At 41.8% G+C, this 13,827-nt stretch overlaps 1 protein-coding gene across 4 annotated transcripts; it reads left to right on the top strand.

Moving 5' to 3' along the window:
- Positions 1–277: 277 nt before the first annotated feature.
- LOC139581504 (fragile X messenger ribonucleoprotein 1 homolog A-like) lies at positions 278–8,188 on the top strand. 4 transcript variants are annotated; one of them, XM_071411330.1, is made up of 15 exons: positions 278–602; positions 1,031–1,083; positions 1,430–1,532; positions 1,790–1,861; positions 1,972–2,120; positions 2,251–2,341; positions 2,431–2,547; positions 2,677–2,847; positions 2,995–3,073; positions 3,172–3,284; positions 4,542–4,628; positions 4,879–5,104; positions 5,279–5,458; positions 5,670–5,749; positions 6,414–8,188. In XM_071411330.1, the coding sequence occupies exons 1-15, from the start codon at positions 552–554 to the stop codon at positions 6,600–6,602; spliced, it is 1,761 nt and encodes a 586-aa protein (XP_071267431.1). In that variant the 5' UTR covers positions 278–551; the 3' UTR covers positions 6,603–8,188. The 4 variants fall into 4 exon arrangements, with proteins under 4 accessions (XP_071267431.1, XP_071267430.1, XP_071267433.1 ...); XM_071411329.1 differs by having other exon boundaries at positions 5,667–5,749; XM_071411332.1 differs by having other exon boundaries at positions 294–602; positions 1,430–1,523.
- Positions 8,189–13,827: the final 5,639 nt, after the last annotated feature.

The raw sequence follows: 13,827 nt of genomic DNA, 5'->3' as shown, positions 1-13,827 counted from the left end.
GAACCTAGGAAGAAACTTAGAGGAACCAGGCTATGAGGGGAGTCCTCTTCTGGACTGGCCACCACCCACCCCTCAAGAATATATATATATATATATATATATATATATATATATATATATATATATATATATATATATATATCAAAATATATATATATAATTTTTCATCAACCTTTTTAACTATGACGATTATTAATCCAATGCACAGTGATCACTGAACCACTCATTCCTGATGAGAAACCAATGAAATGAAACTGAGTGGACATTATTAAAAGTTGACTTTGTCACGTGACGAGGGAAAGGGAGGCTCTTATGTTTACATCAATGCGTGCAGTGCAAGAGCGGTTTATTGTGTATTCTAGCGTCATTTAAAAGTTTCGCTTTCATTTCTTTAGAAATCTTCAACTGCAACTTTGCAAATCGAAATATTAAAGAGATACAACAGGGAAACGACGTTACCGGGGGATCCTGGACCAGAGCTTTGCACGCACCCAGTGTTTTTAGCAAACCAGCTAAGTTAGCATTACATTAGCTAGCTTAGCATAGGCGTCATGGACGAGCTAGCGGTTGAAGTCAGGGGGACGAGTGGAGCTTTTTACAAGGTGGGTTGGTAGCTAACTGCTAGTTTTAATGTTTCTAAAGGTATTTTGATGATTTATTTATTGCAATGTATCATTCAGTGAGCTATTTACCGACTAGCTAATCTATCTAGCTAGGTTTAACGTCAGGCCCATACAAGACAGACAGTACAGCCTGCTTCTAGCCACAGACAGCCAACCAATGCTAGGTAACGTTAGCCAGCTACAGTAGCATCCTAGTTATCTAGCTACAGTTGTTTCCAAAAAAATAGGCCATACCGAGTATATAGTTTCGTGTTGTTGGTGGCATTTGTTCTAGATAATTAGCCTTGCTTGTTATCTAGCTAGCAGCAGTCAACGAGATTCATCTTTAGGCTTTTACCTCTTGGCTAATGACTGTTTTCCTTTGCCTAAAAATGTATTGTATTTTCTCAACCATTTTCTCCTTTTAGGCCTATTTGAAGGATGTTCATGAAAGTTCTGTCACTGTCTCCTTTGAAAACAAGTGAGTTGCTAGTTAACTAGCTCCCCGGCAACATAATCCAGTCAGCAAGCAAATTAGCTCACTTTCCAAATGAATCGTAGACTATTCAGTTAGCTAAGTAATGTTAACTAGTTAATTAACAACAGTAACGTTAGGCTACTTTGAGTCAGACCCAGACATGAGAGCCCCATTAACCACTATGTATTACATGTCAATGCATTTGCTATAACTAATTAGCTAGTTGTTCTTACAAATAACACTTTGTTTCTCATTTAATTGAACTATAGTGCATGTGCACACTTGTTCAGTTGTTTAATTTCCCTTTGCGACGTACACTGGTTTCATTTGTTTATTTCTATTCTTTCAGTTGGCAGCCAGAACGTCAAATTCCCTTCCATGATGTTCGATTTCCTCCACCCACAGGTTTTCAGAAAGAGATAAACGAGAGTGATGAAGTTGAGGTATGTGCTGTAAGTAATGGATAAGGACTTCCCTTCCCACTAGTCAATGTCAATTAAGCCTAATACTTTGCTGAGATCTAGTAGGCTAGATTATACAATAGCTGCTCGATGGTTAGACTTTTTTTGAAAGCAGAAGGGAACTGCTGTTGTTCTTTCTTTTTGGTTATCTGCAGGTTTTCGGTTAATGTGTACCGCAAACAATGGCCAGGGTAAATGCATATCAGTGAGAAGAACTCAACAAAATGTACTTAATCAATTATCCACAGGTTTATTCTAGGGCCAATGACAAAGAACCATGTGGCTGGTGGCTGGCGACAGTTCGGATGGTGAAGGGTGAGGTAAGACCAATGCAGCTGTTTGAGCGAGAGTTTACATTTGTTTATTATTATGTAGCAACTGTAATATTTTAATGATGATCCGTATAACACAGTATCTTCTTTCCTCTCAGTTTTATGTCATAGAGTATACCGCTTGTGATGCCACGCTAAATGAAATAGTCACATTAGAGAGGTTACGACCTGTGAATCCAAACAAGCCAGCTACAAAAAACTCCTTCCTGAAAATTCATCTGGATGTCCCAGAGGACTTGCGGCAAATGTAAGTGGGCCTATTCAAGGCTTTTTTTATGTAAGGTAATTGTTGTATGTTGTCATTGCTTCCATGTGTGACTGTTGATTTGATGCTGATGTGACTTTCTATGGTGGGGAACTGTGTTTTTTGTTCTTAGGTGTTTAAAAGACTCGCATAAAGATTTTAAGAAGGCTTTGGGAGCATTCAATGTCACTTATGACTCAGACAAAAAGCAGCTTGTGATTCTGGTACGTTTGATTATTTTTCTGGCTTCTCAAAGTTTCATAACTCAGCCAATGTTAGATATTGTTTCATCATATCAGTCCTCTTGTTTTAGTCCGTGAATGAGGTTACAACCAAAAGGGTGCAGATGCTGAGCGACATGCATTTCCGGAGCCTGCGCACCAAGCTGTCCCTAATGCAGAGGAATGAGGAGGCTAGCCGCCAACTGGAAGTACTTACAGTTTAAACACACTCTCAAATGAAGGCTAAGCCATGTTAGCCTTGTTAACCTCCAATAGGCTATCTCTCTGCGTGAGGAGAACTATGGCTAAGCCATGCGTGGGTTATGGTTTGTGTGCAGAGCTCTCGGCAGCTGGCGTCCAGGTTCCATGAACAGTTTGTGGTCCGGGATGATCTGATGGGGCTGGCCATTGGGACCCACGGTGCCAACATCCAGCAGGCCAGGAAAGTACCTGGGGTCACCACCATAGACCTGGATGAAGAGACCTGCACCTTCCACATCTATGGAGAGGTAGGGCGCTTACTACACTGCACCTCACCACTAGCACAAATATAATGAATGCTCATAAACCTCTTTACTCACAAGGTATATTTACTTGGTCATACTAGTGAAAGACGTGCATGTATTTTATCTCCTCTGGGTATGATTCAATTGCAGGACCAAGAGGCTGTCCGCAAGGCTAGGAGCTTCTTGGAGTTTTCTGAAGATGTCATCAAAGTACCAAGGAATTTAGTGGGTAAAGTAGAACATAAAATGTGTTGTTTGAAAAGTCATCAACTCATTGTCTTCATGTTATCATTGTTTCCTATTCTAATACCACATCTCCTTCGCCAGGGAAAGTCATTGGGAAAAATGGGAAGCTGATCCAAGAAGTGGTGGATAAATCTGGTGTTGTTAGAGTTCGGATTGAGGCAGAGAACAACAAGAAGCCACCTCCATTGGACGAGGTAAGTGGCTTGAATTGACGAAAAGTGGGCAGGGGCAGAGTGTATCACCCATTGAGCCCGGTTATGCGTTGGGCAGACCGCACCACCCTCTGGAAAGCTCTGCGGGTGTTGCAGTTGCCGTACCAGGCGGTGATTCAGCCCTAGAGGATGCTCTCAATTCTGCATCTTTTCACCTTCTCCGCTGTGGTCCCGTCAATGTGGATGGGGGTGTTCTCTCTCTGTTGTCTCCTGAAGTCCACGATCAGCTCCTTTGTTTTGTTGACGTTGAGGGAGAGGTTATTTTCCTGGCACCACTCTGCCAGAGCCCTCACCTTCTCCCTGTAGGCTGACTTGTTATTGTTGGTAATCAGGCCTACTACTGTGTCATCTGCGAACTTGATGATTGAGTTGGAGGTGTGCGTGGCCATGCAGTCATGGGTGAACGGGGAACAGGAGGGGGCTGTGGGTCCCTTGTGTTGAGGATCAGCATAGTGGTGTTGTTTCCTAACTTCACCACCTGGGGGCGACCCGTCAGGAAGTCCACGACCCAGTTGCACAGGGCGGGGTTCAGATCATCACTGTATCTGCAAACTGTTGGCTAGATCGCATGTGCCAAGAGCATAGTAGGCACATTTGCTATTTAACAGTGTCTGTGACAAAACTATTGGTAGAGTTGAAAATGCAATTGGAAACACATTGCACTTCAGATTTTTATTTGGAACATAAAAATAAAGCAAAAACAACTTTAGTGCACTACGTCAGCACTCAAGGGTCGGCAGTAGGCTACAGGACTTCTAAGGGTATTTGATGCAAACATAGAAGTATATTTTCCAATGTTGGATTCTAAATTACATCACATTGGACAAATCCCTGTCGCTCACTAGTTCGCTGGCTTGTAGACTACAACAACCTAAACTGATGGACAATGTTGATTGGCAAGTGGAATCATGTCCATTGAGGTTGCAAGGTTCAAGTTGGAGCTGGGATCAGGTCAGCCCAGTATTGTCCAATGAGGTTGCAGGATGAGCCCAAGCAAGTGTACACCGCATGCACACCTAACAGTTGTTTTCCTCTGTGCGCACACCTGCAGGGCTGGACAGCAGCCATGTGATACACGTGACGTTGTGCACAATTTTCAGCCACCTGTTTTAGCTTGAGCGCTGCATTCAAAACTACCGGCTCAAAGGTGTAAAAAACCTGTATAATGCATCTTTAACTAGTGAGGACTCTGCAGCCATTCGGTCCTCATTAGATCCCGTCTGTTTATTTCTCTTACAGGGCATGGTGCCGTTTGTCTTTGTGGGGACAAAGGAGAGCATCTCCAATGCTAAAGTACTGTTGGACTATCATCTCAACTATCTGAAGGTTAGACACTTGCCCCTATTGCTCTAATAAAATCTGCAACAGAATTGATGCTTTCATTGATGTTGAGATGTATGCCGCTTGGCAGATGCTTTGACCCAAAGCCTCTTACAGTTGAATACTTAAAGCAGCAGTTAGTCTACACATTGATGGGTTGCTTCATCAGAATGGCAGATTCAACCTAACTTTCACTATTAGAGGTAGGAGTGACTTCTAAAGAAGTACGTTGAATACATACACCGTGTCCCTATAGGAAGTGGACCAGCTCCGTATGGAGCGACTGCAGATAGACGAGCAGCTGAGGCAGATTGGAGGAGGGGGCCCCAGGGGGGGCCCAGGGACTGGACGGCCTGACAACAAGACCTTCATCGTAGACAACGGCGGCCTGGGGATGATGGGCATGGGCTCCCAGAGAGGAGGGAAGCCATTCGTCAGGGGAGGAGGCCGTGGCCGACGCGGTGGTCCCTCTTTAGCCTCAGGTATGTATGGGACGGATGGAACAGTAGTATGTATTTCACTAAGTGTGTATGAACATAGTGGCTCATATCACCGTTGGCAACTGAGTGAAACGAACTGTGTCTACAAGAAGAACTCTGTAAGCTGAACTCCATTTAGTTCCTGGTTTGCAGAATAACCTCTATCCCTCTTACCAGGCACCAACTCTGAGGCTTCCAATGCCTCTGAGACTGAGTCGGACCACAAGGACGAGCTGAGTGACTGGTCTCTGGCCCCCACTGATGAGCTGACTGGGGGCTTCTCCAAACGACCCGATACACGCAAGAGAGGAGGGCCTCGCGGGCGGGGAGGGAGAGGAAGAGGGGGAGGCTTCAAAGGTCTGCACTAACCTTATTCAAGCTTGCCTGTAAATGGAACATTCTTACTATAATACCCTGCTGTACGAGGGCCTAGTGTCTCTGTCTGTAGATAAATGCATTCATTGCCTTAGGGTTTTATGTACTACTGTTTGAGTCAGAGTAATGATTTCATCCTGCCATGATAACATTTTGAGTTTTAATCCTGTCTGTCTCTCTGGTTCCTAAGTAGCTGAAGACATCCAGTGGACTGAGTCACGCTCACGGAATACCAGAGACCCTAAGCTGAGGCCTCTGGAAGATTCTTTGCAGGTGAGGAATTCCAGACGCATCATGTCTTGCAACGGAAACCGTTTCCTTTTAAAGAACCAAACTGAAGACCGAGTAACGGAACAGGGAGACCTACCGGAATTTTTCCAATACAAACTTGTTTTCGTTGCAAATGGTTTCTGTTGCAAAAAGTTTTACAACAGAATCGGTGTAATTAAGACACCCAAGCTTTTCTTTGTTCCTGACCGTGTCCCTTTTGGAATACCTGTTTCCATGCCACAACAGGACCACCCTGTACCCTCTTTTATATCAACTAGATCTCAGAGGAGAAATGTACATAATCATAACGTTTGCCCTTTGTAGGAACTTGATTTTGTCATTTGGTCATATTTTATGACATATCATGACACATTTAGCAACTTAGTCATTGACTTCTGACAGAGGCTTATGTTTTATTCAAATTGGGGAGATGCGGGAACGACAGTCCCAGCTCCCACGCCTCTGGACTTTTGCACCTCACGGCCGAACCGCAATTTATACTGGTGCCGATTTTAATGGTCACACACAAACGTAAAGTGATAGCGCTCTCGGGTGACAACATTGGATAGAATTGCATCTAACTCTAAGTGACTGTACTTAATAGTCCTGCATATCCCCAATGTAATTTACCTTCTCATACAGTGTCCTCCTGTCTCTGGTCCCACAGATCAGAGTGGACGGTAACAATGAGAGGAGTGTTCATGCTGCAGCCAGAGGTCCCGCAGGCGATGGACCCGGCCCTGGAGCCAACCGACAGAGACCCATAAAAGAGCGACCTATCAAGAAGGATAACCAGGAAAGCCCTGGTGGTGAAGCCACCGCCATAAGCATGGCGATGGTGAACGGGGTGTCATAGACGCGGCCGACTGAAGGCACCCTCATCTCTCTCACCACACCATCAATCCAGAAGCTTCTTCATTAGAGACACGTTAGGCCAAAGAGGAGCAGGTCAGGGCTAAAATGAAGCACACTTTGGATAAACCAACTCCAGCGGCAGGTGGATGGGGTGTTGGGTGGGTTACTGTGTACAGGGAAGGAGCCATCTAGGGTTTTAGGGGTTAACAGGAGAAGGCAAACGGCGACTGCAGTCTTTTTCTAATTGACATTGTTGACAACTACCTATCAGAATATTTAAAAGCTGTGGAAAGAAAATGTGTTTAAAACAGAGGGGCCAACCTGATGAATCTGTATTTCTTAAAGGATATGGTTTTCTATCGCTTGTTCATGTACTAGCCTTTTCTCCGGATAGAGGGTTGGATTGTTTGGTCCTTCCTGCCTTCTCTCTCTCATGGCATGTGTTTATGGAGCCCTGTGTCACAGTGGAATATAGAACTCGTTATCATGTGAGGTCACAGCTGCATCATTAGCAACAACAAAAACATAACATAAAAATAACCCCCCTCCTGTCTGATCTGTGCCTTTATCTCCTGTGGATAGTATCACAAATAGAAATTGAAATCAGGGAAGAAGACGACATTGGGAAAACGGTAATGGATTTTACTTGTGTGTAGTGAACACACAGCTCACCATCTAAAAAATGAGAACTGTCTTTTTAACCTTGCAATGCATGTTCATTATTATCATAGGTTTCCACATCGGGGAAGTCAGCAATCTGAGTTGTCACTTTGTTTCTGTTTCCTTGTGCTGAATATTGCTTGAATAGGGATGATGATGATTGACTTTTTCTAGCTAGTGATATAGCATTTCTTTTTTGGAAAAAGGGGAACGACAATGAACTCAATATCGATCTTTCCACGGGCACACTGGGTTTGTGTGGATTTTGATTCAAGGTCTCAGATTATTTTGTCATTTCACACCATGGCTACATTTAATGGAGACTACTAGTGTCATTGTCTAGACACTGAACAGTATCTTATGACAGAATCACTTCTATGGACCTTTTAACATGAACTATGTCAAACTGGGGAGAGATATTGAGAACATGGTCCTTTCACCATGCATTTACCAACAATCACTTTCCTGTTGGTTTTTTATTTCATAGTGTCAATGAAAAGAGTGGCACACCTCTCTCCAACCCTAACATGTTGTTCATATGATATTGACAATTGGTCATTAGATTGTAAATTATAAAGTGGGTAGCATACTGTATATCTAATTTGTTAAAATAATTTGCTATTGTTTTGGATTGAACTTCAAATGTGCACTTAATCATTTTATTTGTGTTATCTGCAACTACTAAATAATATGAACTATAATAAACTATGTGATAAGATTTCTTCGGCAGGTGAATCACATGAATGCTGTCAACAATATTAGCAAGTTTAGATACCCTATAGCTAACGGAGTCTCCTGTACCTTCACCGTACAGAGGATGAAGTTTAGTCCCATGTTATAACTGTTTGTCTTATATCGGATCAGTGCTTGTGCATTAAAACCTTAGTTTACAGTTGATTCTTTTAAAAAAACTACTGTGAGGATATAGCTATTGTCTTGTTTTAATTTATTTTGGGGTTTTCTTGTTTACTCTAAATTGCAATGTTGAATGGTATACAGGTAATGGGCATCAGTCAACAGCTGTCAGCCTCTTGTCTCGCTGTAATTTTGCTCATGTCCAATTAACAAAATAGTATTTCAGCAGGCTAACAGCCACTGCTCTCCCCAGCGTTAACAGTCAACAATTGAACTGGCCCAGTCTGACTAAGATGATGAAATTACATAGATTTTATTATATTAGTATTTTGTACTAATAGCAGCAAAAAAGTTTAAAAAAATGAAATGGTGGGTTTAGTCCAGCTGAGGGGTTCAGACTTGAAGAGAAGTTTGATGAGGTTGTTATGAACTGCCTGAACAATGTGGGCCATTCTCTTCAGAATGGCACCAACCATCTGGGACTTTATCTAACCCTGCCAGGGGCATAAATGGTTTACTCAACCATCTGGGACTTTATCTAACCCTGCCAGGGGCATAAATTGTTTACTCAACCATCTGGGACTTTATCTAACCCTGCCAGGGGCATAAATTGTTTACTCAACCATCTGGGACTTTATCTAACCCTGCCAGGGGCATAAATGGTTTACTCAGCCATCTGGGACTTTATCTAACCCTGCCAGGGGAATAAATGGTTTACTCAACCATCTGGGAATTTATCTAACCCTGCCAGGGGCATAAATTGTTTACTCAACCATCTGGGACTTTATCTAACCCTGCCAGGGGCATAAATGGTTTACTCAACCATCTGGGACTTTATCTAACCCTGCCAGGGGCATAAATTGTTTACTCAACCATCTGGGACTTTATCTAACCCTGCTAGGGGCATAAATGGTTTCCTCCTGGTATTTGAATGATCTAATAAGATGCTGCAGCTCAGTCTACTCTTGTCAAGGACAAGCAATATCTCCGTGTTGCCAAACAGACTGTTTTCTAGTTCTTTAACTAACTAACTAAAACATTTCTTCTTGCACACATTGTAGGCAGTTTGGTTTGGAAGCAAAACTGCAACCAGAAATATTGTAGATACTGGACCAAGGTAGAATGACCTTGTATGTTACTGCACTTTGGGCAATATTTTCTTTGTACATATTAGCGAAATAGATTGGGTTTTATGTTGACATTGTTTGGTTATAGTGCGATATATTTTGTATGCAAGCAGTTTCAATAAATAAAGGTGGATCTTACTCTGCTAATGTTTAATTTAGTTTAAGCATTACATATAAGTTGATGGCTGTCGATTGGCCAAAAAGGATCGTGAAAGTTAAGCATTTGTAGTCATATTTCTTCCAAGAACAGTAGCTGAATGATACACTATATATGATACACTATATATACAAAAGTATGTGGACACCCCTTCAAATTAGTGGTTTCGGTTATTTCAGCCACACCCATTGCTGATAGGTGTATAAAATCAAACACACAGCCATGCGATCTCCATAGACAAACATTGGCAGTAGAATGGCCTTACTGAAAAGCTCAGTGAATTTCAACGTGGCACTGTCATAGGATGCCACCTTTCCAACAAGTCAGTTTGACAAATGTCTGCCCTGCTAGAGCTTCCCCGGTCAACTGTAAGCGCTGTTATTGTGAAGCGGAAATGTCTAATTTATTTGATTGATTGATTCAGTTTCTTGCCCAAAGGAAACCTGACAAAGAACCATGGAGAAGGAGATAAAGGAAAACCATCCCCCAAAAGACAGCAGATCGGTAGTGGTGGTGCTTTCTCCTGGAAGCATTTTGTTCCATACAGGAACAAAGAGGATTATGTATCAAAGTAATGATTTAGTTTGATTCACTACACCTACATATATAGGGACTTGTGCAGGACATATTTCAGTACCACTGGTATATACAGTAGCTACTGTATGTCATTTATTTGAAGAGATCCCATGGGAGTTTCTCTATTTTGACCACATGGTGGAGCCCTGGCACAGACCTAGTCCAACACAATTAGCCTTGTTCCAAAAATGGTTTGTTGCACATTGAGCAGTCATGACATGAACTTAAGCAATGCAACTTTTGCAAGAGATATATGCCAATTATACTGAGCACAGAGAGCCCTCTCTCTCTCCCCCCTCTTTCTCTCTTCCCCCCTCTCTTTCTCTAAAACTTTGGCAGAGCCATTTAATCTGTAATTTCTCTATCCCAGAGACTGACCTAGTTTTGGTCAGACTAAAAACAGGCTGCATTGAGCGAGAGAGACCTGAGATGGCCTCTTCTTTCGCCCGCTGCTCTCTCTCCATCTCCCTGCCCCTTTCCCTGTTGTCACTGAAGGCCTTGTCAATTGAACCCAGCACTCCAGAGCCCCTCTTCCCCTGCCAGTCCCCTCCCTCCCCTTCCCCTGGCCCACACTGCCTCTACTCTCATTAATACATGCATGGGAAAAATGTATGACAACACATGAAAATGTGCCTGGAGTAATATTTCATTATCGTAGGTGATTTTATTAGTCAAAATAGTGTTTGGGCTGAATTCAATGTGCTGCGGTTTTGAACACATGGTAAAGGTATTTAAGAAATCTCAAATAAAGTCTGGTAATGTAATGAAGCATTTTATAGAGAATGTTTTATTTGGTTTATATCGCTCTGTTAAAAGACGTTTGTTTTCAGTCGTTGAGCACAATAAAACTGAGGAGACCTTCTCATTTATTCTCTTCTGGCAGACTGGCACTCTACCAAGCTTTCCTTTGTCTCTGGTTCTCTCAAATGGGTCCAACTTTCTTGGCATGTCTGAAATACACACAGTCAATATAGTTGCTTTCTGAAGGACTATACACATCTTCAATGTGGCATGTTGGATTAGCTTTCCTTTATTGAGCTGCCAACTTCTTGCTAGATGCCTTGCCTCTCTCTTTCGTGTGTATGTGTGTGTAAGCATAATATACTGGGCAAAACTATAAACGCATCATGTGAAGTGTTTGTCCCATGTTTCATGAGCTGAAATAAAAGAACCCAGAAATGTTCCATATGCACAAAAATATTATTTATAATTTGCCTACTGGCGTCGTAAACGACTTCTGTGGGCAAATGCTCACCTTCGATGGCCACTGCCACGCTGGAGAAATGTGCTCTTCATGGATGAATCCCGGTTTCAGCTGTACCGGGCAGATGGCAGACTGTGTGTATGGCGTCATGTGAGCGAGCGGTTTGCTGATATCAACGTTGTGAACAGAGTGCCCCATGGTGACAGTGGGGTTATGGTATGGGCAGGCATAAGCTACGGACAAAGAACACAATTGCATTTTATCGATGGCAATTTGAATGCACATTAGATAACGTGACGAGATCCTGAGGTCCATTGTCGTGCCATTTATCCGCCTCCATCACTTTATGTTTCAGCATGATAATGCACAGCCCCACGGTCACAAAGATCTGTACACAATTCCTGGAAGCTGAAAATGTCCCAGTTCTTCCATAGATTGCATACTCACCAGACATGTCACCCATTGAGCGTGTTTGGGATGCTCAACATGTATGAATGCGTGTTCCAGTTCCCTTCAATATGCAGCAACGTCGCACAGCCATTGAAGAGGTGTGGAACAACATTCCACAGGCCACAAGCCTGATCACCTCTATGCGAAGGAGATCATGTGTCGCGCTGCACGAGACAAATGGTGGTTACACAAGATACTGACTTGTGTAAGATCTTATCCACGCCCCTACTTTTTTAAAGGTATCTGTGACCAACAGATGCATATCTGTATTCCCAGTCATGTGAAATCCATAGATTATGGCCTAATGAATATATTTAAATTGATTGATTTCCACATATGAGCTGTTACTCAGTAAAATCTTTGAAATTGTTGCATGTTGCGTTTATATTTTTGTTCAGTGTAGAATCAACTGAAGCCCATTATCCATTCCATACTCACCATGGCATCACAAAGAGTGGTCTAAATGTGAATTTGAACAACAAAACATCCTCGTTCCCTAAACTAGAAAACAAATGAGTTACCATTAGATTTGCTACTACCAAGGTCTGTGTATGTTATAATTAATCTGTTAATCTGTATTACTTACCTTTGTGCTCCCCATTTGGACGGAGACTAAAAAATAAATGACTCAAATGTAATGTAATGTAGATAGTAGAGTATGCAGTGACAGTCATTTCCGATGTGCACTACTGCTGATGGGCTAGCAGAGGGGGCCATGTTAAACACCTGTTAACTCTCCTAATTGAAAACTGAAATTAAAGAATTGATGTAGGTTTTTTCTCCAGACAAATGGGCCATGTTTCCGATAAGCCAACATGATAGCTGAGAGCAGGGCTCTTCCTTTATCCCACATTCAACCAAACAAAGGTCTGTCTCATCTCGACTCAAGAGTCAGTCCCTTACCTAAATTGTGAGTAGTTTCTGCTAGTATAGAATAGACGCTTACCTGTGCGGTTAGTTAGCAAGTCTTTTACCCAAGTAATAAATTATGTTTTCACTGAATGTGCTAAATCCTCTATGACTCATCCATTGAGTAAAGCAGGCCATAACTCACACCGTCAAAATCAATTTGCACAGGAGCTATTTTAGAGCTGATGTCAGAAGCTTGTCTGCTAATGTATTTTGATTACTATGAAGTCTCCCCTCCCTAATGACTTGATGCTTGTGTAATTCTCAGCCATCAGATATCTTATCTCTTTGAAGAAGAAACAATGACTGAGTCTTTATATGCACATCAATGGGACTTAAACTGGCTCTTTTACATTCCACATCATCTGACTGAAGGCCTCCTTGGTGGGATGGGATCCAATGTTTTGAAAGTGTCAATCATTTTCATTAGTGAAAAAAGCCCTTCGGTTGGCTCCTGTTTAGTAAGCGCAGTCATGTATAACTACTTACGTAGTTTTTTTTAGTATCTGTACTTGACTTCACTATTAATATTTTTTACAACTTTTACTTTTACTTCACTACGTTCCTAAAGAAAATTATTTACTTTTTATTACATACATTTTCCCTGACACCCAAAAGTACTAGTTACATTTTGAATGCTTAGCAGGACAGAAAATGGTCCAATTCATGCACTTATCCCTGGTCATCCCTACTGCCTCTGATCTGGCGGACTCACTAAACACAAATGCTTCGCTTGTAAATGCTGAGTGTTGGAGTGTGCCCCTGGCTATCCCTAAATAAATAAATAAATACAAGAAAATTATGCCGTCTGGTTTGCTTAATATAAGGGATTCAAAATGATTAATACATTTACTTTTGATACTTAAGCATATGTAAAAGCAAATACTTTTACACTTTACTCAAGTTGTATTTTACTGGGTGACTTTCACTTTTACTTGAGTGATTTTCTATTAAGGTATTTTTACTTTCACTCAAGTATGACAATTGGGTACTTTTTCCACCACTGATAATAGCTTTAGTTTGAATAAGCCCCTGTTCTTTGATTTGAAACCATATAAAGAACTATTGTTTATCACTCTTCCCTAGGCAGGTGTATTTATCACTGAGAAGATTAAGATTACACAAGGCTGAGACTGAAAAACAAAAGTAATATGCTAAGATGTGATAGCCACTTCTGGGTGTTCTGTTGTGGAGTGCAATGAGCCTTTTTGAGTAATACTGTTTTCTAGTCAGGGAAGTTAGTGCAGCTGCAACCTGATATAATGACATACACTGAGTGTATAAAACT

This window comes from Salvelinus alpinus, chromosome 7 (genome assembly GCF_045679555.1).
Source record: "Salvelinus alpinus chromosome 7, SLU_Salpinus.1, whole genome shotgun sequence".
NCBI classification, from domain to species: domain Eukaryota; kingdom Metazoa; phylum Chordata; class Actinopteri; order Salmoniformes; family Salmonidae; genus Salvelinus; species Salvelinus alpinus.
Note: the sequence above shows the minus strand (reverse complement) of the source record. Positions and strands in the feature narration are given on the sequence as shown.